General features: G+C 43.0%; 1 protein-coding gene across 36 annotated transcripts in view; it reads left to right on the top strand.

Annotated features, from left to right (window-relative positions):
* NCOA7 (nuclear receptor coactivator 7) overlaps positions 1 to 22,709 on the top strand; it is a 173,830-nt gene that overhangs the window by 134,619 nt on the left and 16,502 nt on the right. For 21 of the 36 annotated variants that reach the window (XM_081529824.1, XM_081529822.1, XM_081529823.1 and 18 more), the window contains 3 exons: positions 9,436 to 9,583; positions 17,077 to 17,202; positions 18,696 to 18,848. In XM_081529824.1, the coding sequence (XP_081385950.1) occupies positions 9,436 to 9,583; positions 17,077 to 17,202; positions 18,696 to 18,848 (427 nt within the window). Of the gene's footprint in view, positions 1 to 9,435; positions 9,584 to 15,280; positions 15,801 to 17,076; positions 17,207 to 18,695; positions 18,849 to 22,709 lie in introns of those variants that run through there. The other 15 variants (XM_081529839.1, XM_081529837.1, XM_081529838.1 and 12 more) reach the window with 2 other exon arrangements.

Below are 22,709 nucleotides of genomic sequence, written 5' to 3'. Positions count from 1 at the left end.
CTTCAAAAATAAAATAAAAGCCATCAGCAGGCTGTCAGAGGTCAAGAAAAATGATGAATGCGATACCATTGAGGTTCTTCACAGTAGGTCAAGTTTGAGGAAATCAGCTTCACTAAAGCAGTAAGGGAAGGAACAGGATGTAAAAACCCTGCCTGCATCCACACAGTTTCTGAGGCAGGTTTCTGCTGTGCTGTCTAAGTGGTTTCAGTCATGTCTGACTCCTTATCACCCTATGGACTGTAGCCTGCCAGGCTCCTCTGTCCATGGTATTATCCAGGCAAAAGTACTGGAGTTGGTTACCATACCCTGCTCCAGGGGATCTTTCTGACCGATGAATCGAACCCTCATCTCTTATGTCTCCTTCATTGGCAGGCAGGTTCTTTACCACTAGCGCACCTAGGACAAAGGGCATATACTAGAAGGTTAATAGAATCAGGAATAAAAAGGAGTAGCAAAAAAAAAAATGTTTAACCCAAATGTTAACAATATAACCTGAAGGGAAGATGAGGTATGGGAAGGAAGCCTTAGGGAGAAACAAAATCTTGAGGCTTATTTTTTGTTTGGGGTTTTTTGACTACAAAGCAAGGCATGTGGGGGATCTAAGTTCCCTGACTAGGGATCGAACTCATGCCCTCTGCATTGGGAGCTCTGAGCCTTAGCCACTGGACCACCAGGGAGGTCCCAGAGGCTTATATATGTATTTTTAAGAATGGGGAAGTGCAAGTAAATTTGTGGATTAAGATGAAAGAGATAAAGTGGTGGAGAAGTGAGATGGGAATAATGTAGGGAGTCTGCTCAGGGGTGGGACTGTCTGAACTTCTGAGAGGAGGGTTAAAACAGGAGAGCAGTTACTTCTTCTGAAGAGAAAGCTCACTAAGAGGGGCCAGAGGGGAACACCCTATTAGAATGGTACAACAGAGAGTCCTCCGTTCTGAGAGGCAGGGTGGGACTGAATCTGAGCTGAATCTGGAATAGCTGCTGAGTGGAGGAGCCACAGAGGGGTGCTGGAGGGGAGTAGAGAGCCCCATGAGGGCGGGTTTCTTTGGACACATGTTGGGTGCCCTTGACTTGTAGTGGACCCATTAAGCTCCAGTAAGCAAACTCAGCCACATCCATCATCTCACTAGAGGAGTTAGAAAGATGATTGTTTCTGTGAATAGGCATTTGGAAGGGCAGGTGCAATAGGAGGATGAAATCTGTGTGCTTTCAGGAGGCCCTGGTGGGGGTGAGGTACAAAGACTGGCCTGGAAGTGTGTGAATTCAGGAGGGGCTGATGCTGCGGAAAGGTGAGGGGTGAGGGTCAAGGTGAGAGTGGAACTGACGTGGTCGTGGTCGTGAGGAATGCGTGGGCGAGGGGAGGGCAGAGGGACAAGGAGGGGGTTTTCAGAACTTCAGGCCTGTTTCCAGAGGGCAAGGTTCGGTTCTGGGAACTAACCACCAGGAAAATCCAGTTAAGCTAGCCAAAAAGAACTGTTCCAGGAATTAGGTTAGAGAAACTTAAACAAACTCAGGGCCGCTCTAATCTAGAAGGAGAAAAAAAAAAAATGAAGTCACATCCTCTTCTCTTTGGTCTCCAAGGACCAAAGAATGAAGCAATCAAACTGGCTCCAAATGAGCTTTAATTTTCTCCTGTAGCACAGGCCTTTTTAACTGTTCACCACTGCTTTTTCCCTCAAAGGCGTACGTGAAAACCTCTCTTCGTGAGACAATGAGGAGGTTTTACTTGTGGGAGGCTATGGTTGAGGGACCCCGGGGTGCGCCAGAGTCCTGGGCGTCTGAGAAAAGAGACTCGAGCACTTCCCAGCAGGTTGCCCCGTTGCATAACCTACTTTGGAGGTTTCCCCGTATCCCCTGAGGCTTCTTGAGGCTGGGGAGACTGTTGGCTGCAGAGAGAGCCTGCCCCCTGAGAGAGGCGGGAGGCTGTCCAGGGCTGCTGCCCCACCCGTCCCAGCCAGCGGAGAACCGTTCCCAGAGGCGTGGCTGAGCAGAGTGGGCTGCCCTGGTGTTCCCCAGGCCTGGAGCTGAGTGCTGTGTGCAGTGTGTTGGAAATGTGGATGGGGTGGGGGTGCCCCCATGAGACCTAAGGGCCACTCAGGGCATCTCACGCCTACTTAAGCTTCGTTCATAAAACCCCAAACCAAGGAAGTAGCTGACCCATACTATGAGACCCTTGACTGCTGCTGCTGCTGCTAAGTCGCTTCAGTCATGTCCAACTCTGTGCGACCCCATAGAGAGAAGCCCACTAGGCTCCCCCGTCCCTGGGATTCTCCAGGCAAGAATACTGGAGTGGGTTGCCATTTTCTTCTCCAATGCCTGAAAGTGAAAAGTAAAGTCGCTCAGTCATGTCCGACTCCTAGCGACCCCATGGACTGCAGCCTACCAGGCTCCTCCGTCCATGGGATTTTCCAGGCAAGAGTACTGGAGTGGGGTGCCATTGCCTTCTCCGGACAGGTACAAAAGTGTACCATCCCCCTTGGGGCTCAGCGTTCATAAAAGAGGAGGCAGTCAGCTTAGACTGGCTGGAACATTTCCAGTGATGGGGTATTCGGGCACATCATTCAGTCTTCGGAGCCTCAGTTTTCTGATCTTTAAACTGGGCCTAATAACACTTGACTCTTCAAGCTGTTGTGTAATGTGAGGTCCTCAAGGCGAGGAATCCAATCTTTTCTTTTTAGGTAGCTGATATATTTCATCAGCATTGCTTAAAACATAAGGTCAATTCTGTGTTTAACAGTAAAAGTTTTCTGACTCTGACCTTCTTTTCTGTGGTATTTTGAGAATGCCTCTCCCCTCCTTTGTAGATATTTCCTTTTGTGGTAAGCTCAGCAAGCCCGGGGATTGTCCAGGTTAAAGGGATGGCCCTGGCTGCTCTTGACCTTGCTACAAAATAGGCCACTCTGTCAACCAACGATCCCAGAGGCTTGATTCACCTCTCAGGAAATCCAGCCATCTCAAGAGAAGAGATGGGAATAAACCTCTCTTACTTGGTCACCGCAGATTCTTGCCCCAGGTTGACATATTTCTTCTAGAGAGAAAAAAGTATGGTGGCAAGAATACTTTGTGCTAAAACTCACCTTTCCCTCCCCAGCCCTTCACTTGTTATAGCTCCTAGGGATCTCATAGGGAAGGAGAGGGAAGCCTGGCGTGCTGCAGTTCATGCGGTTTCAAAGAGTCAGACACGACTGAGTGAACAACAACAAAGGGAACTCACACACACATGTATGACATGTGTAGCCATTTCTTTCCATCGTATGCCCATTGTGGCAAGTGGTTTGATCTGAGTTTTCCCATCAGCAACACAACATACCCAACTTAATCTGCTCCTGAAATAGCCATGGCGTTCATATGGATCCCAGGTCATCAGTCTACAATCAGACTGTTCCCCCCACCCCCTTGAAAAGTTTCTCTTCCAGAAGGAAGGGGTGGAAGAGGGGATATTATCCTTTTCGAGAGCTTACCTCTATTAGGACCAGCTTAATTCAACAGAGATGCTCTGATAATGTTGAACTTTGAAAAAGAAGGTATTAGGCATGAGATTCCTCCTTCTTAGGAAATCGTTTGGCCCTCATACAGATCTTCCATCCCACCCACCTACCCAGTGGGTTATAGGAATGAGCTGTGGTCATCAAACAGGGACTGTTCAACGCTACCCTCCTCTAAAATAATATGTCCTACTCACCTTGAATCTGCATGATAAAAAGAATTGCTCAAATGGTTTCCCAAGCGATTTATTGTCTTGGTCACCAAAAAGGGAAGTGACTGGCAATTGCTGAGATAGGAACTCACCTTAAAATCTTCACTGACCTGCAGTTGTCACAATTTATATTTTCTTATAAGAAAATTTATAATTTATAAAATTATAAATTTTCTTGTAAGAGAAATAAAATTATATTGAATTTTCTTATAATAGAAATAAAATCTTCAGTTCAAATCTCTGCCTCATCCCTCATTCTCCTGCAGTCTTACACAGGGACATATGCCAGCATGAACCTCTAGCATTTCTTAGGAAGCTTCTTCAGTGTTTATACTTGTACAATGACTTCTTCTTTGAGAGTAACTTGTTTGAGGATAAATAAATGAGCAGTCCTTCATGGATAGTTGGTTCAAAAAGTGATTAAGAAAATGTGTCTTGTGTCATAACCAGGACATTAACTGGGAACCAGTGCAGAAATCAATGTAGAATACATATGGGGAAGACTTCGCAGTGTGATTCAAAGAACCCTGATTGTCCCCTCAGGAGATCTCATCCTGGCTGTGATGCTGATAGTCCTGGCTGTGCTGCTGATAGTAGACTTCAACGCCCTCATTCTCTTATATCAAGAAGAGTCAGCTGGATTAAATGATGCCTTATATCTCCAACCCTAATATTCCAGAAGGTAGCTCCTCCAGGGCAGGGTCACTGGTGCATAGCAGGTGCACAGGAAGTATTGTTTAAGGAAGCGATGCCCTGCAGCCAGGGACCACCAGGAACACACCTGAAGTTGAATGAGCTGGCTTGAATTATTGCATTGAAGTAGAATGCATGGAATAAGTCCATAATGGCCATCTTAGGGCCCTTTCTAGTTAGAGGGTGCTAGAAAGGGGTCAGGAGAAGGCAATGGCACCCCACTACAGTACTCTTGCCTGAAAAATCCCATGGACAGAGGAGCCTGGTAGGCTGCAGTCCATGGGGTCACTAAGAGTCAGACAGACTGAGCGACTTCACTTTCACTTTTCACTTTCATGCATTGGAGAAGGAAATGGCAACCCACTCCAGTGTTCTTGCCTGGAGAATCCCAGGGATGGTGGAGCCTGGTGGGCTGCCGTCTATGGGGTCGCACAGAGTTGGACACGACTGAAGCGACTTAGCAGCAGCAGCAGCAGCAGCAGAAGGGGGTCATAGGATGTACGTTAGGTGATTTGAGGGAGAACTTTAAGTTGGACTTTGCACTGGATTAGAAGCAGAAATCCCATGTTGAGGGAGGGAAAACTAGACAGGCTAATAATGCCATAATTGGTGAAGTAGCACAGTCATTTATATATTAGCCAGATTAGAGGGATGTTTGGTCGTTTTTGTGGTCGGACACTGTTTGTGTTCAGATATAATACCTCAGCAGTCTCGTCTCTGTCATGATTCATCATGGTCATAGAGTGTCTTTGCCTGACGTTAATGTTCTGTGAAATTGTTATGTTCAACGGGAGATTACCAGGGCCGAGCTGGGAGTGCTAGGCCAGCTCCTCTTACCACTGGGACCTGGCTGATAGGAGCAGACCAGCTCCCATGTATCAGGAACTGCTTTCATCTTTCTCACAAATAAGCTAACCCACACATATTTAGGAAGCCATTTTATCTCAGGTGGGTTAGCATGTGATAAATGTGTCCTTTTACAAAAGTTAGAGTGAAGCATATTTGCTTCTCAACTTTTTTCTAAAATACACTTAAGATGGACTAAATTTTAAGTGTTAGAAAACTCGAAAAGAGTTAGAATTGTATACTTATCAACCTTTCTGGAGTCATGATTTATTTTATTGTTTCTAAGTTAACTTTTAATAGGAAGTGTCATATTATATGATAAAAATAGTTTGGAGATTCAAAAGAGCAAACGTACTGCTGGTGGGAGCGCAAAAAAATGAGGCCATAAGTGAATTGCTGCTTCGATAACACAGTCTCACTTCCGAGAATACATCCTACAGCTCTCTCTGTAACGCATGCAAAAATGACGTTCCAAGTTACTCATAGCATAGTTTATGACAGCACTGTCTTGAAAACAAGCCAGGTAACCAGGTTAGAGAGGATGGTTACATAAACTAGGGTAAATCCACACAGTAAAGTACTGTGTAGTTATTAAAGAAAGAATGAGGAAGCTATCTCTATACTGCTGTGCAAGGATATCCAGGCTCTACTGTTAAGCAAAAAAAAGCTAGAGAATAGTACTATTTTTCATAGAAATGAAAGAGGAAGAGAATCTATATTCATGTTTATTTCTAGCTATAAAAATAGATATAAATATCAAACCAATCAGTCCTAAAGGAAATTAACCCTGAAGAGTCAGTGGAAGGATTGATGCTGCAGCTCCAATACTTTGGCCACCTTATGTGAAGAACTGATTCATTGGAAAAGATCCTGATGCTGGGAAAGATTGAAGGCAGAAAAAGAAGAGGGTGACAGAGGATGAGATGGTTAGATGGCATCACCAGCTCAATGGACATGAGTTTGAGCAAATTCCAGGAGATAGTGAAGGACAGGGAGGTCTGGTGTGCTGCGGTCCATGGGGTCGCAGAGTCGGACACAACTTAGCGACTGAACAACAATGAACAACATACAAATAGCACCACAAGAACACACAAGGAGATAATAAAGTGGTCACCTAAAGTGGGGAAAGGTGGACCCAGAATGTGATGGACAGGGATATGAGTGAGATGGAAAGTTCTCATTATTTGCGCTTTTTTTTAATGTAATTTTAATTTTCAAATTATAAAAATGTACTATCAAGTCCAAAAAATTTAAATAACTTAAGGAAAGATATATATAATGTATCTTTCGTCTACCTCATTCCATTCCCCAGAGATAACCATTCACCTCAGTTTCTTACATAGCTTTTCAGAGTTGTCCATTGTCTTAGTCAAGGATCTCAAGAGAAACAGAACTGAGAGGATGTGTGTATGTGTAGGTGTATATGTGTGTATGCAGATACACACATATACAGAGAAAGATTTCCTTTAAAGAATTGGCTTACGTGGCTATGGAGGCTGCCAAGTTCAAAATGTGCAAGGTAGGCTGGTAGGCTAGAGGAACAGGGAGGGGTTGATATTGTAGTCACAAACCTGAAGGGCATCTAGAGACAATTCCTTCTTGCTCTGGGAACTTTAGTCTTTTTCTCTTAAGGCCTTTGACTGATTGGAGAGGCCCACCCGCATTATGGAGAGTAATCTGCTTTATTGAAAGGCTGCTTAGTTGTTAATCACATGTTTAAAAAGAAATACCTTCACAGCAACATCTAGATTCATGTTTGACCAAAGACTAGCCATGGCCTAACCAAGTTGACAAATAAAATTAACTATAACATCCATGTACAATTATAACATATATCTATATTTCTTTTTTTTTAGAAAAAAAAAGAAATGGTTAGCATTTCATAGCACACCAATATACAACTTGTCTTGAGTGCCAACTTCCCTTGTTTTGAAGGAGCAGAAGTCTCAAAGGAACTATGCCTTTAAAATATATGAAAATTAGAATCTTATATTATGAAAGAAAAGACATGATTAATATAAAAGGGAAAAAACAGCTTAGGAAAACATTTGGTAGTGGTTAATGTTTACATTATATAAAGGCTTCCATATAGTGAAAAGAAAAACAATGACTCCACAATCACAGAGCCAGTTCATAGAAGGCAGCCAGGAAGAAAACATTTGAAAAATGTTCAACCCACTGCCACTCAAAGAAATACAGAATCAGTGGGGTACAACTTAAAATATATATTAAATTCATTTAGAAAAAAAAAAGGATAAGCAAGATTGTTACTTTAGATGCAAACTGCAATGCTCCTGTCAGAGTAAACTAGTCAGGCTTTCAAGAACAGTTTGTTAGGATGCATCACAAGCTATAAAGCCATGCCCTTTGGCCTAATAATCCCTCTTCTGGGAGCTAATCTTGAGGAGATAATTCAGAAGATGACAAAAGGCATGGATCATGAGGATATTCATTGCAATGTTATTTGTACAATCAAAGAAAAAGAATTGGAAACAAACTAAACACCCCAAGGACATAGGGATTTGGGTAATTATGGTTTATTACTTCTGTGAAACGTAGCCATTACAAGTCAGTACAAAGATTAGCAACAATGGCAAATATGCACTATTTAATGTTACATGTAACAAACAATTATGTCTTAGCCTTGATAACAATGGAAAGAAAACCTTGTACATATGATCAAGAACAGGTTAGGACTATAGAAACCTAAAGGCAGTTTGATCCATTGGAATGTTAGAATTATGGTGACATTTTGTTGTTTGTTTTAATCCTATTAATATTTCTCACTTTGTTGTTGTTGTTGTTTAGTTGATCAGTTGTGTCTGACTCTTTTGTGTGGGACTGTAGCTCCCTAGACTCCTCTATCCATGACATTCTCCAGGCAAGAATATTGGAGTGGGTTGCAGTTGTCTTCTCCAGGGGATCTTCCTGACCCAGGGATCAAACCTGAGTCTCCTGCAGTGGCTGGGGCATTCTTTACCACTGGGCCATCAGGGAACCCCTTCAGTTTGTTGCTATAACAGAATACGATAGACTGGGTGGCTTTTAAAGAAGAGGTCTATTCACGACAGTTCCAGAGTCTCGGAACCATGATCAAAGTGCTAGCAGATTCAGTGTCTGGTGAGGGCTTGCTCTGGTTCCATAGATGGCTGTCTTTGCACTGCGTTCTCACTTGGCACAGGGGCTGGCCAGCTCTGTGGGGTCTTTTAATCCCAGTCATGAGGGCTCTGCCTCATACCCTAAGAACCTCTGAAAGGTCCTACATCCAAATAACATCACATTGGGGATTAGATATCAACATATGAATTTTAGGGCGACACAAACATTCAGTCTACAGCAAGAGTGTTAAAATATTTTTACAGTTAGAACTTTTATAAACTTAGCAATGAATTAGCACTGTGCCAAACAGGAGATTCAAATTGAAATTATCATTTTGTAATTATTAAAGACTTTAAGAATCATTTGATACTATCTGTTTTTTACACTGTGATGGTTGCAGGTCAGAGAGCTTTTGACTTTTTCATGTGGATGAGGGGTGGAGGAGTATTTTAGGCACTAAGACTGAGAGCTCCCAGTCTTTTCTTGGGAACTAACCACCTGTCTGTTGATTAAGTCTGGAGAGATGCTTCAGATGTTAAATACGTGTAAGAGAACAGAGATACTGAAGGCAAGACTGCATTCCTAGTACTGGTAAAATTAAGTATGTTTCTAATGTTAAAATGATAGCTAGTATTATCCCTGATATTTTCTAGTTATTAAAGATATTTTATTAAAATTATGATATAATAATGTCTCAGTCTACATAAAGACACATTGGAATATTGCTTTGTTCCCATCTAAAGTTTCAGGTCAGTTTTTCCCCCGTGAATAGAGACATCTAATAAATGAGGATCCAGTGAAGAAAAAAAAACATTTGGTGTAGATATTTCATTGTGTTTTCTACCTTTACGTCCCATTTCTTGATCTTTTCCTCAGATTGAAGGACATTTTCTCAGTGTTTGTGGACTTTTGCTCGCATTTATTGACTTATTTTCCAAACTTGGAATGCACAAGTAGAGATTGTCTTCAACATGGGAGATTTCCCAAGTAGCAGCATGGACTTGCCAAGCAGGAAAAAGATAGTTGTACGTGCCCAAGTTCCTACTCGTGCCTGCCAGGAAAGTAGATTTGGTGTTAACCCCTATGGCAAACGTGTTTTTCAGGGTGGATCACTTGTACACGTTCTTTGTCCAATGGTCTCCTGACGTCTATGGGAAAGATGCCAAAGAGCAAGGCTTTGTGGTGGTGGAGAAAGAAGAGCTGAATATGATCGACAACTTCTTCAGTGAGCCGACCACCAAGAGCTGGGAGGTGAGACTCGAGAGGGTTAGACTGTCGTCCTTAAAGTACAAGGCACAAACAAAATGTTCTCGTGTCCAAAATCCAAGCACTTTTTGGCTGGCAAGAAGTTAAGATTTCCTGTGCATCTTTGAAATTCTATGGGGAAAAACCTTACTCATCTGTTTGAAACTAGTTTTGTGTATCAGAAAGACACTATCACCATGCCTACCAGCCAGTAATTTCACTTCCCTTCTTTGAAACTGCTGCAGGGTCCCCATTACGTACATGATGAAAGTCAAGCTTCTTAATTTGGCCTGAAAAACCATTCATAATTTATTTTTTGAGCACTTAGCAAGCCCTTATGTTAGGAGCACAATGGATGGGCTAAGTAGAATTTACCATCAAGGAGTATGGATACATCATTACAATAGTGAAGTGAAGTGAAAGTTGCTTAGTCGTGTCCAACTCTTTGTGACTCCATGGACTGTACAGTCCGTGGTATTCTCCAGGCCAGAATACTGGAGTGGGTAGCCTTTCCCTTCTCCAGGGGATCTTCCTGACCCAGGGATCGAACCCAGGTCTCCCGCCCTGCAGGCAGATTCTTTACCAGCTGAGCCACAAGGGAAGCCCAAGAATACTGGAGTGGGTAGCCTATCCCTTCTCCAGCGGATCTTCCTGACCCAGAAATCAAACCGGGGTCTCCTGCATTACAGGCGGATTCTTTACCAACTGAGCTATGAGGGAAGCCCTGATAGCTCAGTTGGTAAAGAATCATTACAATATTGTGAGGTAATTGCCATTATAGGTGAAGTGCCACATGCTATGGACGCATGTACCCAGGTACCTGAATGGAGCTAGGGGATCAAAGGAAGTAACCCAGGAGTAATCTGAGCTGAAATCAGAAGTGGGGGGACAGGCAGCTGGGGTGGAAGTGGGACACAGAACATGTTTCTGGCCAGAGAGAAAAGTCTGCTGAGCAGAGGAATGACCCAAGGGAGAAACAGAGAGTATGGGGCTTTTGATGAACTAATAAAGAGTTCAGTGTGGCTGGTTCATAGAGTGCAAAGCTGAGGGAGTGGCAAGAAATGAAGCTGGAGATAATGAAAAGGCAGATCACAGAGGACCTATGAACTGCTTGTTAAGAGTCTGGTTATTTTCCTAAGGGCAGTAGGAAGGCACTGAGCTGTTTCGAGCCTGGAGAAGTAAACATAGACACGCATTTTGGAGAGCCTGCTTTTGCTGGCAGATGTTCAGTTGATTGGAATTGGACAACACTTGAAGACACACTAGGAATCTCTTGCAGTAGTCACTGTTGAGAGCGAGCAGTTGCTGAAAGAATGATAGTGACGACAGAGGAAACTGAGTGCTTTTGAAAGATGAGACGAGGAAGACAGGATTTTGTGAGTAATTAATTACATGTGGAAAGTAAGAAAGACGTCCAGATTGATCTCTTGGTTTTTAAAATGGAAACTGGAAGGATCGAGGTGCCAGCCCTTCATTGTGATGAGGAGCATAGCAAGATTAGGTTTAGTAGAAAATGCTCCGTGTTCTGATCCCAGGGATCAGTCAACAGGAAAGAACTAAGGTTTGTCTTTTGGATCTAAAACCAAGGAGGTAGTAGTCGGTGACTTCAGCGCAAAAGCAGATTCATTAAAGTGGCAACTTTAAGATGTAGCTTCTAACATTCAGTGAATGTATCCGGGGTGAGTGAATGGAGCTAGTGGATGTGGGGCAACCGCTCAGATTTGGTTTTGGAGAATAAAAATGAGATGGAAAGCTGGGAGAGACTGTGAGGGTGGAAGGTTTTCCTTCTCGTGAGAGAGACTTTAACCTTTTAGAAGAGGTCAGCGGGAACAGTGGAATAGAGGGTTCAGAAGATAAGAGAGGGGCTAAGCAGAGGACTGGATCCCTGAGAATCGGCAGGGAATGTGGGAGTGGGGATAGGATTGGTCTTAGGTGCTCAGGCAGCAGAAAAGAATAGGATATGTGTGAAGAGAATGCAGATTCAGTGGTGGTATTATATCAATCATGGTATTGCTCATTTGATGATTTCTTGGTAACAGCAGAAGCGGGCATCTCCTAGAAGTGAAGAAGGGAGAACGTGGAGAAGCTCTGAGTAGGAGCTATAGAAACTAGGAATAATGCCAGCTGACGAACTGCAGGAGGAAGGCTGCCTGGTATTGAAGGCCCCGGTGGGGTCTGGCATCAGGCTGCAGTGAGGGGTGGCGGGGGGTGAGGTTTCTCCAGCAACACTCCCAACCTGGATGCAGACTCATCAAGCAGTCGTCGGATCTTCCAAGACTGGAGCTCTGTGAGACTGGGACGGTGAAGGGTGATGAGGCCGGCCCCTTCTGACATGCCTGCTCCTTTCATGTGTGTGCTTGCCCTCACTCATCCCTTTCTCATTCACTCATCCCAGCCCCCATATGCACACACACACAGCTTTCTGTGGCAGGCTCCTGTCACTTCAAGGTCCAGCTCATTGGTCACTGCTGTGAGGCTTTCAGTCATTACTCCTCCTGTGCTCCCTCGGCCCACTGTTCCTAGCTCTGTGGTCTGTGGCCCAGCACTTGACTCGTTTGCATGCTTGTCTTCACATTGTTCATTCTTGTTTGAAACCATTGGTTAAAAATAGGGTTTCCCAGGTGGCATAGTGGTAAAGAACCCGCCTGCCAGTGCAGGAGATGTGAGAAACTCAAGTTCGATTCCTGGGTGGGGAAGATGCCCTGGAGGAGGGCATGGCAACCCACTCCAGTATTCTTGCCTGGAGAATCGCAAGGACAGAGGAGCCTGGTGGGCTACAGTTCATGCAGTCACAAAGAGTCGGACACGACTGAAGCGACTTTAGCACAGCACAGCACAAGCCTATTAAACTCTCCTTCCCTTGGCTTTTCTTATCATTTCTGTTTTGTTTTATTTCTATCTCTGGCCAGTCTTTCTGAGTATACTTTTTAAAAAATATGTATTTATTAGCTGCATCAGGTCTTAGCTGTGGCACGCGAGCTCAGTAGTTTTGAGCTTAGTAGTTGCGACCCATGGGCTTCGTTACCCTGGGGTATGTGGGATCCAACTCCCCAACCAGGGATCAAACCCACATCCTCTGCATTGGAAGGAAGATTCTTAACCACTAGGCCACCAGGGAAGTCCGAGTATACTTTGCTTGTTCCTTTTCTCATGGTGTCCCCTAAGGGTTTATCTCTGACTCCCTTTTCTTCTCATCTATTACATCTTCCTTGGATGAGCTCATCAGCTTTATGCTGCAGATTCCCACATGTCTGCTTCACATGCTTCTTTCTTTCCAAGCTGCTGCTCTGGAGCACACAGATGCCCCACAGGCACCCCTGGGTCTCCACGAGCCCGAGATGGTGTGACACTGGCATTCTGGCTAAGGTACCAAGGATTATCAATTCCTCTCCTCCTCACCTAACCATCTGTGCCCAAGAGGCCCCCATGAGATATGTGCGCAGAGGAAGCAGAGCTAGGAAAGCTGTATTTTCTTGCAAAGGGTATGGTCTCTTGCCCCAGTATGGAGGCCTGGAGAGAGGGTTTCAATTGCTTTGGGAGTTCAATCCTTTCCTAACTAGGTCTGGATATCCTGAACCGAAGCAGCCCTCGTTTAGGCCTATTCTGCGTCTTTCCACCAATCCTAACCTTGAATCTCAGCTCCTGACAACTCCAGCGGGAGAAGCGGCCATGCCCACCAGCACACAGAGGAAAAGGCGCTAAGGAGGCATGCGGAGAGAGAAAGGTCTGCTTCCCGCTCTGGAGTCGAGTGGGCTTGAGTGGGCTTGAGTGAGCCGCTTGGACTGAGCCACTGAGCAGGATGAAAGAGAGAGCACATCCCTCTAGAAGGTGTGTTTCTAGACCTGTGGTGGAAGAGGAAGAAAAGAAGAAGGGATGGAGGAGGAGGAAGAAATGGGGTGGCCTCTTCCAAGATCCTAGTGCTCTTGTTCACACTTGGGGCACATGGAAAGAAAAGATAACTGGAGACAGAGGTGACTGGACTGTTACCCCAGTTTCTTGCCTCATGAACAAGAAAGTCCAAAAGTACAATGAGGAGAAGAATGCTGGCCAGGCAGCAGGAGCAGACTCAGCTCACTAGCATTACCTTAAAGCCTGGCCCCTGGCATCCCATTGCTTCTCCTCTGTGGATGGGGAAGAGGAACCTTCACTCCCCTAACAGGTGTCTGATCCTCAGCATGTCCATGAAGTCCCATCATCTTTCCCCCAAACGTGCTTGTCCTCATGCCTTCCCATCTTAATTAGTGGTGCCCCAAGTCAGAAACCTAAATATCATCCCAGATTCTTCTCTTTCATCCTCAGTCATCTCCAGTTAGAATTTGTTGATTCTGATCTTATGTGGGGTGAGGCCCACTGCCCTAGTCAGCTGTCTGCACCCTTTCAAGGGCATCTCCAGCCAACCCAACCACCAGTCCACCCTCCATACCAAGCTCTTTAAATAAGCTTTATTTCCTAATTTTATAAAATACCTACTTATTATATTAAATTTGAAAGCTATAGAAAAGTACAATGCAGAACATTTTAAAAATAATATCTAACCACACAACACTTTTGCACATTTTTTAAACTCTTTCTATCATAGAGTATTTTCTAGGGGGTAAGGGTAGGGAGAGTGAGTCTTTTTATTTTTGCAAAATGGGATCATTTTTATGTATAGTTTGGTATCTGGCTTTTCTTACCTGACATCTTGTGAGAATTGTATCATATTTAGAGATTTTGAAGCCTCGTTTTAATGGTTACATATTTAAACCTCAATCAAAATTTAACAATTCTACCACTTGTAGAAATCGTGTTCATTCAAGTTTTTCACAAGGATGAGACGATGTGTAACTCTCTTTTCCTAATTTCCTGAAAGTGAAATTACTTAGCATAAGGGTATTACTTTTTTAAGGCTCCTAATTTTGTATATAATGACAGTTTGCCAGAAATGTGAGGAATACCCTTCTCACTGTGCTTCTGCTAACAGAAAGCATTATTAACTATTATTCCTTTCTTAAAACTTATGCTAATTTGAAAAGCTGACAAATGATATATTGTAATTGCTTGTGTCATGCCTTGCAAAGCAGCTGGCACTTGGGGTCATACAGAAAGCACTCAGCAAATGTTAGCTGTCACGAAGCGTCAGGCACTGAAGAGCATGCCAGCTCACTGGCACAGAGTCCAAGTCATTTGCCCTAGATTGTGTCCAGACTCTTGCACTGAGAATAAGTTCTGGCCAACCTGAGACTGGTCACCAAATATCCTCCACAGCCTCATAACCCCTGGGAAGATCTGTGTAGTGGCGCTCCATCCCCCAGGGGTACCGGAGACCAAAAGGCCATTTTTGACCTGGAAAACTCACAGAAAGATCCTTGAAAATTGATCCAATGGCGATCTGCATTTCTTTCCAATCCCTAGAAATCTGATCTGGGCAGTAGAGGAAGACTCATCATGCTTATTTGTCATTAAGATTAATATTATGAAAGGTTAAAAGGTAAATATTACTTTGCCAACTCTTTTGAAAAACTGAATCTAAAGTAACATTTTTCTCAGCTTCATAAAAGCCAGATGTTCTTCCTTTCTCTGACGTCTCTCATACCCAACAAACATGACAGGGTCTTGAAGTGAAATGCCATTGTTCTAAATGTAATGAACCTACCTCCGGTAAAGCCTCCTTTTCATCTTCCCTTTGAGATTCAAACTGATGTCAGCGAGCACTCTGAAAGTTTTAAAATGGAGATTCCCCTTCAGAGAAGATGCAGGAAAAAAAAAATCTGAGAAGGCAGGGCTAGAAAAAGCTAGCTCAGGCAGCCGGAGGACAGTTGGGAAGAAAAGTACAAGATGAAAAAGAAGGGGGGAAAAAAAACGCACAACAATGAGGTTTTGTTGTGCTGTTAGGAAACCACCACCGTTTCAAAGGTGAAAGTGTCGTTTTACAGCCTCAGAGCTATGCCTAACAGGAAGTGTGTGTTTGCTCGAAATCCTAATTTGGGTGTGTTCCTGTAGAAATATTGAAAGCTCTCCTAAGGGAAACAGAAACTCAATCATGCAGGAAACTAGATACTGCATAAGCAGTTGTAGCTCCGCGTGGCTGTAACAGAGCTGTGGAGGCAGAAAGGCAAAAAACCTGTTCCTCTTCAGAGAGCAAGCAGGCAGCTCCCACCCCTTCATGATGCGAGTCCGAAGACTGCCTCCGGACATTCAGATTTTCTATTGTGCCAGACCGGACCAAGAGCCTTTTGTGAAGGTATGTTGGAGTCCTGATAGCTAATCAGGTGCCCGCGCTCTGCACTCTGCCACTCAGATGTTTTGAAATGCTTTCTAATTAGAAAGGATCAGACTGCTCTCTCAGCCAGAGCAGGTCTTATATTCACTTTGGAGAGAGACACCGGTGTGGTTTGCCCCTTCCCTTTGGAGTCAAAATTCCACACTTTATTTTTTCATTCTGAAAAAATTTTGTACTTGTGTTAAATGCAGACGTCCCCCCAAATATGTGCTTTACTTAACACATTTAAAATGCTGAATTTGTGATTCTTTGACAGTGTGTTCTTTAAGTAAATGCCCCTTAGAAAATGGTAAAATTTAAGGGCCAGTTTCCTTATGTATAAATCAGGCTCAGGTGACAGCATTCTGGAAACTGAGTAGTCACTATCTGGCAACTTTTCACTGAGGTAACATAAATGCTTTTTGTCTATAATGCAAAAATCATTCCTATTTGTACTCAGGTATTTTAGTGTTATTAGTTACCTTCTCTCTATACCCTTCAGTTTCAAAATAATTTGGTGACTTACCCAGATTTTCAGAGAGGCAAAAAGCGAAAAGATTTGAACCTGGTACTTGATAAGTGTATTTACAATGAAATAAATGGTGTGTACCAACATCATGCTTCTGTTCTCAGCTTTGAAGGAAATACTACTTTGATGGCTTCTGAACTGTCCATAAAGAATCATAACATAATTATAATTTAGACTAAAGCTTGGTGCCTCTTTGTTTTGTTATTTTCCATAGATGTTTTCATTCGCTGTTTCTGTCAGGGTTGGTTGCTGTGTGCCTGGCCTTGAGAGGAAACACTAGGAGTCTTGATTAAAAAACTGTCCTTAATCTTCCCAATTTCCCTATTTATAGAAGATTTACTCATAGTATGATCTCTAATTACCCCCTTAATAATTTAAATTTAGATGCAGGCTAATGTAGAATCATTTAGGGCATTTCAAGGGTATGAATCGCTTGTGAAATTATACATAATTCTTACCTGATGACCGAGAGTAACAAAACTGGAAAACTTACCACTTAATTTGTATATATTAAGTGTTGCAGCCACACTGTGTTAAATTCTGCATTTTCTCTGAAATCGAGATTGTAGTTAGCTGTTCTCCCCCAAGAGTCTTGGCTCAATTTATGTCCTGCTGCTAAAACCCTACTGGTTACAGGCAATCGTGTACCTGAGGTCCTTTTTGTTAATAGCAGGTGAAGGAAAAGCCAGAATATCATTTTTCTTGGTTTACGTGGCTTCTCTGTTTCAGATCATCACGGTCGAGGAGGCAAAACGAAGGAAGAGCACGTGCAGCTTCTACGAAGACGAGGACGAGGCCGCCCTGCCGATCCTGCAGCCCCGCAGTGCGCTTCTGGAGAACATGCATGTTGAGCAGGCGAGTGCTCCCTGGAGAGGAGGGCAGGACCTTGCAAACCTGGAAACCCTTTGCTCTTCTCACTTGGGGTGGAGAGTGAGTCCAGTGTTAAAGGAAAACCCCAACAGCCTGGCCAAGGCCCCCTGTTTCAGAAAGACGGTGTCCCTGCCACCCTCTTGGGAGAAGGAGGACTTGGCCAGACACCTACATCCATTTCCCGAGACCTGAGCAAAAAGCCATTTCTTGTCTTCAGAATAATGTTTAAAGTGTCCTCTTATAGTCCTAACATATTTTAAAAGGATCATTTATCTCAGAGTTCCGATGGTGTTAATTGATCAGGCTCAGTAAACATCACATAGCAAATACACTTAACTTGCTTTATGAAAACCATCTATTACTACTAGGAATAACTTTCCTTTCTCTTAGCTTTGTTTTGCTTTGTTTACTTTCTATTTCCTGAGCATCTCTTAATTCCATGTTCATGAAATGCTATGTGCTTGAGTTTGAACTTTAGGAAGGGACCTCTTGTACTTCCCCCATCAATCAGCTTAGAAAAGAATCACCAAGTTGAAGTTCCTCAATTTATAAAAGCATCTGTGATGGCCTGTAAAGCTAAGTGACTTGACCAAGCAGTTACAGAGACAGAGTTCATGCTGATTCTAGAACTATGCCAAGCATTCTGAGGACTTCAACATTTTACATGGCCTCCATTGTTTGTATTTTTTAAAAGATATGCATTATTGATATTTATGACAGCTACTGTGCTAAGTCACTTCAGTCGTGTCCGACTCAGTGCGACCCTATGGACTGTAACCCTCCAGGCTTCTCTGTCCATGGGATTCTCCAGGCAAGAATACTGGAGTGGGTTGCCATGCCCTCCTCCAGGGGATCTTCCCGACCCAGGGGTCAAACCTGCATCTCTTACGTCTCCTGCATTGCCAAGCAGGTTCTTTACCACTAGCACCACTTGAGAAGCCCTATGACAGCCAAAATCAAGTTAAATATTAAAGTTAGTGAAAAATGCAAGTGCAAGGAGGACAAACTACATTTGATTACTGGCATAAAACACCCGTGCTTTCTTGTGCTCAGTTTGGTGGGACTCTTCAGTTGTCAGTAACAGCTCTGAGCCTTGGCATGTTTAGAAAGATCAGCTGGTAAAATACTCAGTGAAAGTCAGGTTGAAGTGTACACAAGAGCGCATGAGTCTAATTCATACCTCTTAATCAAGCTTGGTGCTCTATCTTCAAATGTATAGTAGCATAGTAACCCTTCAGCCTCTTTCCTGAGAGGGAATACATGCTATGGGGAGCATCCCTGCCAAGGTAAACAATGTCAAGCAATGGTTTTGCCTTCTCAGTTTATAGTGGCAAGTATTTGCTAGAGTAAAAGGGAACAATGTGGAAAGTCATGTGATTTTTGAGTTTGAGCCACAGGCATCTGTTTGGTGCTACAAGTTCATGCGTGATGATTTTCAGGCAGCCTGTATATTTACATCTCCATCCTTGGATTCACAGCTGGCCCGACGCCTTCCAGCAAGGGTGCAGGGGTATCCATGGAGACTTGCATACAGCACGCTAGAGCATGGGACCAGCTTGAAAACTCTCTACCGGAAGTCAGCAGCACTAGACAGTCCTGTCCTATTGGTCATCAAAGATATGGATAATCAGGTGAGGCTTGTTCCTCTTATAGAGAAACATTTTTTCCATGACATTTCTCAAACCTACGCGACAGGAGAGAGACTGATACAATGAACTCCCATTAGCCAGACCGCACAGTTAGCAGGATTTTGCCACAGACACTCGTTTCTTTTCCTTCCTGAAGAATTGAAATAAATCCCCAATTATTACGTTATTTTACCCCCACTTACTTCAGAATGCATCTCTAAAAAAGAAAATGGAGCATGTCTCCAAGTACAGTCACATCATTTTTCCCTGTTCTCATCATAGAGTAGGAAACTACAGGGATATCCTGCAGGCTGAAACTGGAGACGTTGGAAGAATTCAAGTCGAGATTTGGAGATAGTTGCAGAAAGAAGTTTCAGTGCCATCCCAGGACTCTGAAGTAGTGCCCACCAACCTTGTCTGCGTAGCTCCTGAGATGGAGAGCCAGTTAGACACATGATGTGTTGTACCTTATGGGCCCAGTTGTTACGAAACAGGAGAAAATTCTCTGGGCCATTGCTTATTACACTTTTATCTCTCTCACTTTCGTCTCTGTTTCATCTCTCTTGGTCTTGGAGGCCCTGATGAAATCTGTTAATAGCTATTAATCCCATCTACCCTACACTAATAATTCTTGGCTCAGTCAGCTGGGAGTTTGAGTGGAATCTGTCCGGATTTCTTTTCTATACCATCCAGGCTGACTTCTGCATTACAAAAGGAAGAAATCTTTCAAGTTTGCTTTCTCATCTTTCAAGACCATTTCAATTTGGTCTGTATTATAGCAAGAAGAAATTTCTTTGCTCTTTTAAGATGTAGATATCATTACACTACACTAGATGCTATTTCTAGCATTTGGAATCAGGGTTTACTTGACAACCATTTATTTATGCATCCATTCAGAAAATGCATGAGTGTCTTTTAGGTGTGGGGCACTATTAAACATTGAGGAGCTTGCTGAGAAGCCATATAATTAGGATCAGGTTAGGGGAAATGTATTTTTGCTGTCATAATTTGTCTTGGGAAGAATGAGAGATGGCGGTACTAAAGGCACTGTCTGTCTTGACTGTGATCTCTCCTGTGAGTAGGTTACAGTATAATTATAGATCAAGAGTTGTGGGGAATGGTTTAGCTATTATCACTGTTACTACTGTTATTTACAGATTGAGAACACTTTATTTAATCATAGTCCAAGCTGAATAGTAGAGAGAGGCAAGGTAAAAAAATTTAAATAATAACAACAAAGATTTAAAGTGGAATTTGCTTGGAGATTTAGTGAAATGTTTGCAAAATTAAGTGCTACATTTTAGATGAGATAGGGCTAGATGGTGTTAGACCACACACATACCTGCACTGTACGTATAGATTAGTTCTCCTGTTAAGTTTCTAATAGATGGCAAACTTGTTGGGAAATCTGTTGGCCTCACAGAGCAAGTTTTGATGATGCATGGTTTTATTCAGCTTCCTATCAGAAGGTATGTAAAGGAGGCCTGCCTATTCCTGAAGATTACACTATTTGTCTCTGAGGTGTTATCTTACTGAAGGCATTTGTGTTATTTGAAGGCACCTGAACACTAACTCTGCTTTCCCCATCCCATCTACCCCCAAGGCAAGGATGCAGTTCCGCTGTGTTTGGGAACGTGATAGTACAACATCTGTACATTTATCTGGAAATGAACCATATACAATTCTAATATAAAAGCATTACATATGCAGACTGGCAGGCATGAGGAATTCTACAGAACGAATCCCCAGTGAAACAGCCATTACTGATGGGAATTATAAAAAAAATAATCACTTAAAGTCTCTGGATATTGTCCTAAGGGCATACGGCAAGTGAAAATTCATTTAAAGAATATCTAATAAATCTCAGTAATAACAATGAGATTCTGTGGCACTTGTTCCCGGCACCCCCTGCCCCCCGACCCCAGTCCCTGTTCAGACACGGGCTTCGTTCTGGGCACGCGTGGACAAGAAGATGAGGATCCATCAACCCCAGCTCCCAGGCAGGTCCTCAGCATTTCTTATCCCCCACCCACCATTCAGCTTCAGAGGCTGAATTGCAGGCAAGGGCGGCCTGGAGGTAGGGGGCGCTCTTCCCCTTACCGGCCCCTTCTCAGAGGACGGTTGGTCTACCTTCAGCACAGCAGGGTGAGAATACTGGGGTCTCTACTGCCCTTCGGAGAAGGCAATGGCAACCCACTCCAGTGTTCTTTGCCTGGAGAATCCCAGGGATGGGGGAGCCTGGTGGGCTGCCGTCTATGGGGTTGCACAGAGTCGGACACGACTGAAGCGACTTAGCAGCAGCAGCAGCTACTGCCCTTGCTTCAGCACTGAGCAGAAGTTACACGTCAGGAGAGGGGAGCCAAGACCAGTCGCTACTGCCCCTGCCCAGCACTCTGCTCATAAAACAGGATTGTACCTTTGAGAAAAGCGAACCACTATCCAGCTCCCAGCTGCAGGTGAATGGGCAGACCATAAAACATACAACTCAGAAGCTCTCCCCAAAGGACTTGACATTATTTAGAAGAACGTGGGGGAAGTTTAAGCTAAAAGGAAGTCTAGAAAACAATAAAAATTTGGTGATAAACAATTAAGAGGTGGCTAGTAGCTCCATGAAGGCAGCAGACTAAGCTATAGACCTTCCAGAGAGAACCAGGACGGGAGACAGCTAAGGGGAGCCTTCCTGGAGTCAGGATAAATTACATAGACTGGCCAAGGAGACTACCGTGGCAAAAGGGCCTAAATGTAATTGAATAAGAATTACCATGGAGTAATTTACACCACAAGGTACTATGGAAAATAATAAAGCAATCATCAGGTAACAGAGTCTGATTTATACTAACTTAATTCCAGTGAGGTATAGAAATGTTACTCCTATATTGTTGTATTACATCTTTCCACTTTTTATAATAATTTTGTGGTATAACATTGATATATATTACAAAGTCAACAACAAACTGTTATTTATAGAGTTGTGTAATTTTTATCTCCTAAGAAAGCTGAGAGAAGAAGGAGAGCAATTATGCATTTATAGGTTTTGTCATATTAACCTTCCTTTTACCACTTCTGGCTATCTTCCTTCCCCTCCCTGGATTCCTTTGTTCTGTTATTGTCAAATATATTAAATTTTTAGATGCTTTAGACCCAACAATACAATTATGTACATATTATACAACTTCTTTCTAAATAAATTAATATAAAAACTAAAATGAATGTTTTCTTACATAACCATAATGCTGTATATCCAAAAAATGAACAGTCATTTCTTAGTATCATCCTATCTCCAGGGCTTAAACAAATATCTATGATTGCTAAGAAAATCTGTTACTGTTTTTCCTTTGTTCTTACCAGCTCTAGGGAGAGATTTTGGTTTGAGGAACATGGATTAGAGAGAGTTTCTAGACTTCTACTCTGCCTAATTTTTAGTATTTCAAGGAGCTAGGAACTGAAGCAGAGATTCCATGATGATAATAATCAGATTTAAATTATTTTGAAAAATTATAAGACATTTTCCAGATAGACTCCATTTGAAGCATTGTTTCTCAAGTGGAATTTGGAGAAGATATATCAGAATTAGGGACATTTCCAGAATATGTATGCTCGTTTTTACCAGTCTTCACCCCTGCATGTACTGGTTGGGACCCGAGGAGGATAGGAGGCTGAAGCAGTGGGATGGTCATTCTGAAAACACTGCTCTTTCCAACCCCAACAAGAAAAAATAGACAAAATCATTGATTCAGATACATCTAAACCACCTTGAAAGCCCACAGTATTATGGAATTGTTACTTTTTTCTTAAAAGTCATTTTGAACTAAGAAGTATTAAGTCAGTCACGTTAAAGATACAGTTCTATTAAGCATATAGAAA

This window comes from Giraffa tippelskirchi, chromosome 9, assembly GCF_054371585.1.
Source record: "Giraffa tippelskirchi isolate mGirTip1 chromosome 9, T2T-mGirTip1v1.2.pri, whole genome shotgun sequence".
Classification (NCBI taxonomy): Eukaryota; Metazoa; Chordata; class Mammalia; order Artiodactyla; family Giraffidae; genus Giraffa; species Giraffa tippelskirchi.
Note: the sequence above shows the minus strand (reverse complement) of the source record. Positions and strands in the feature narration are given on the sequence as shown.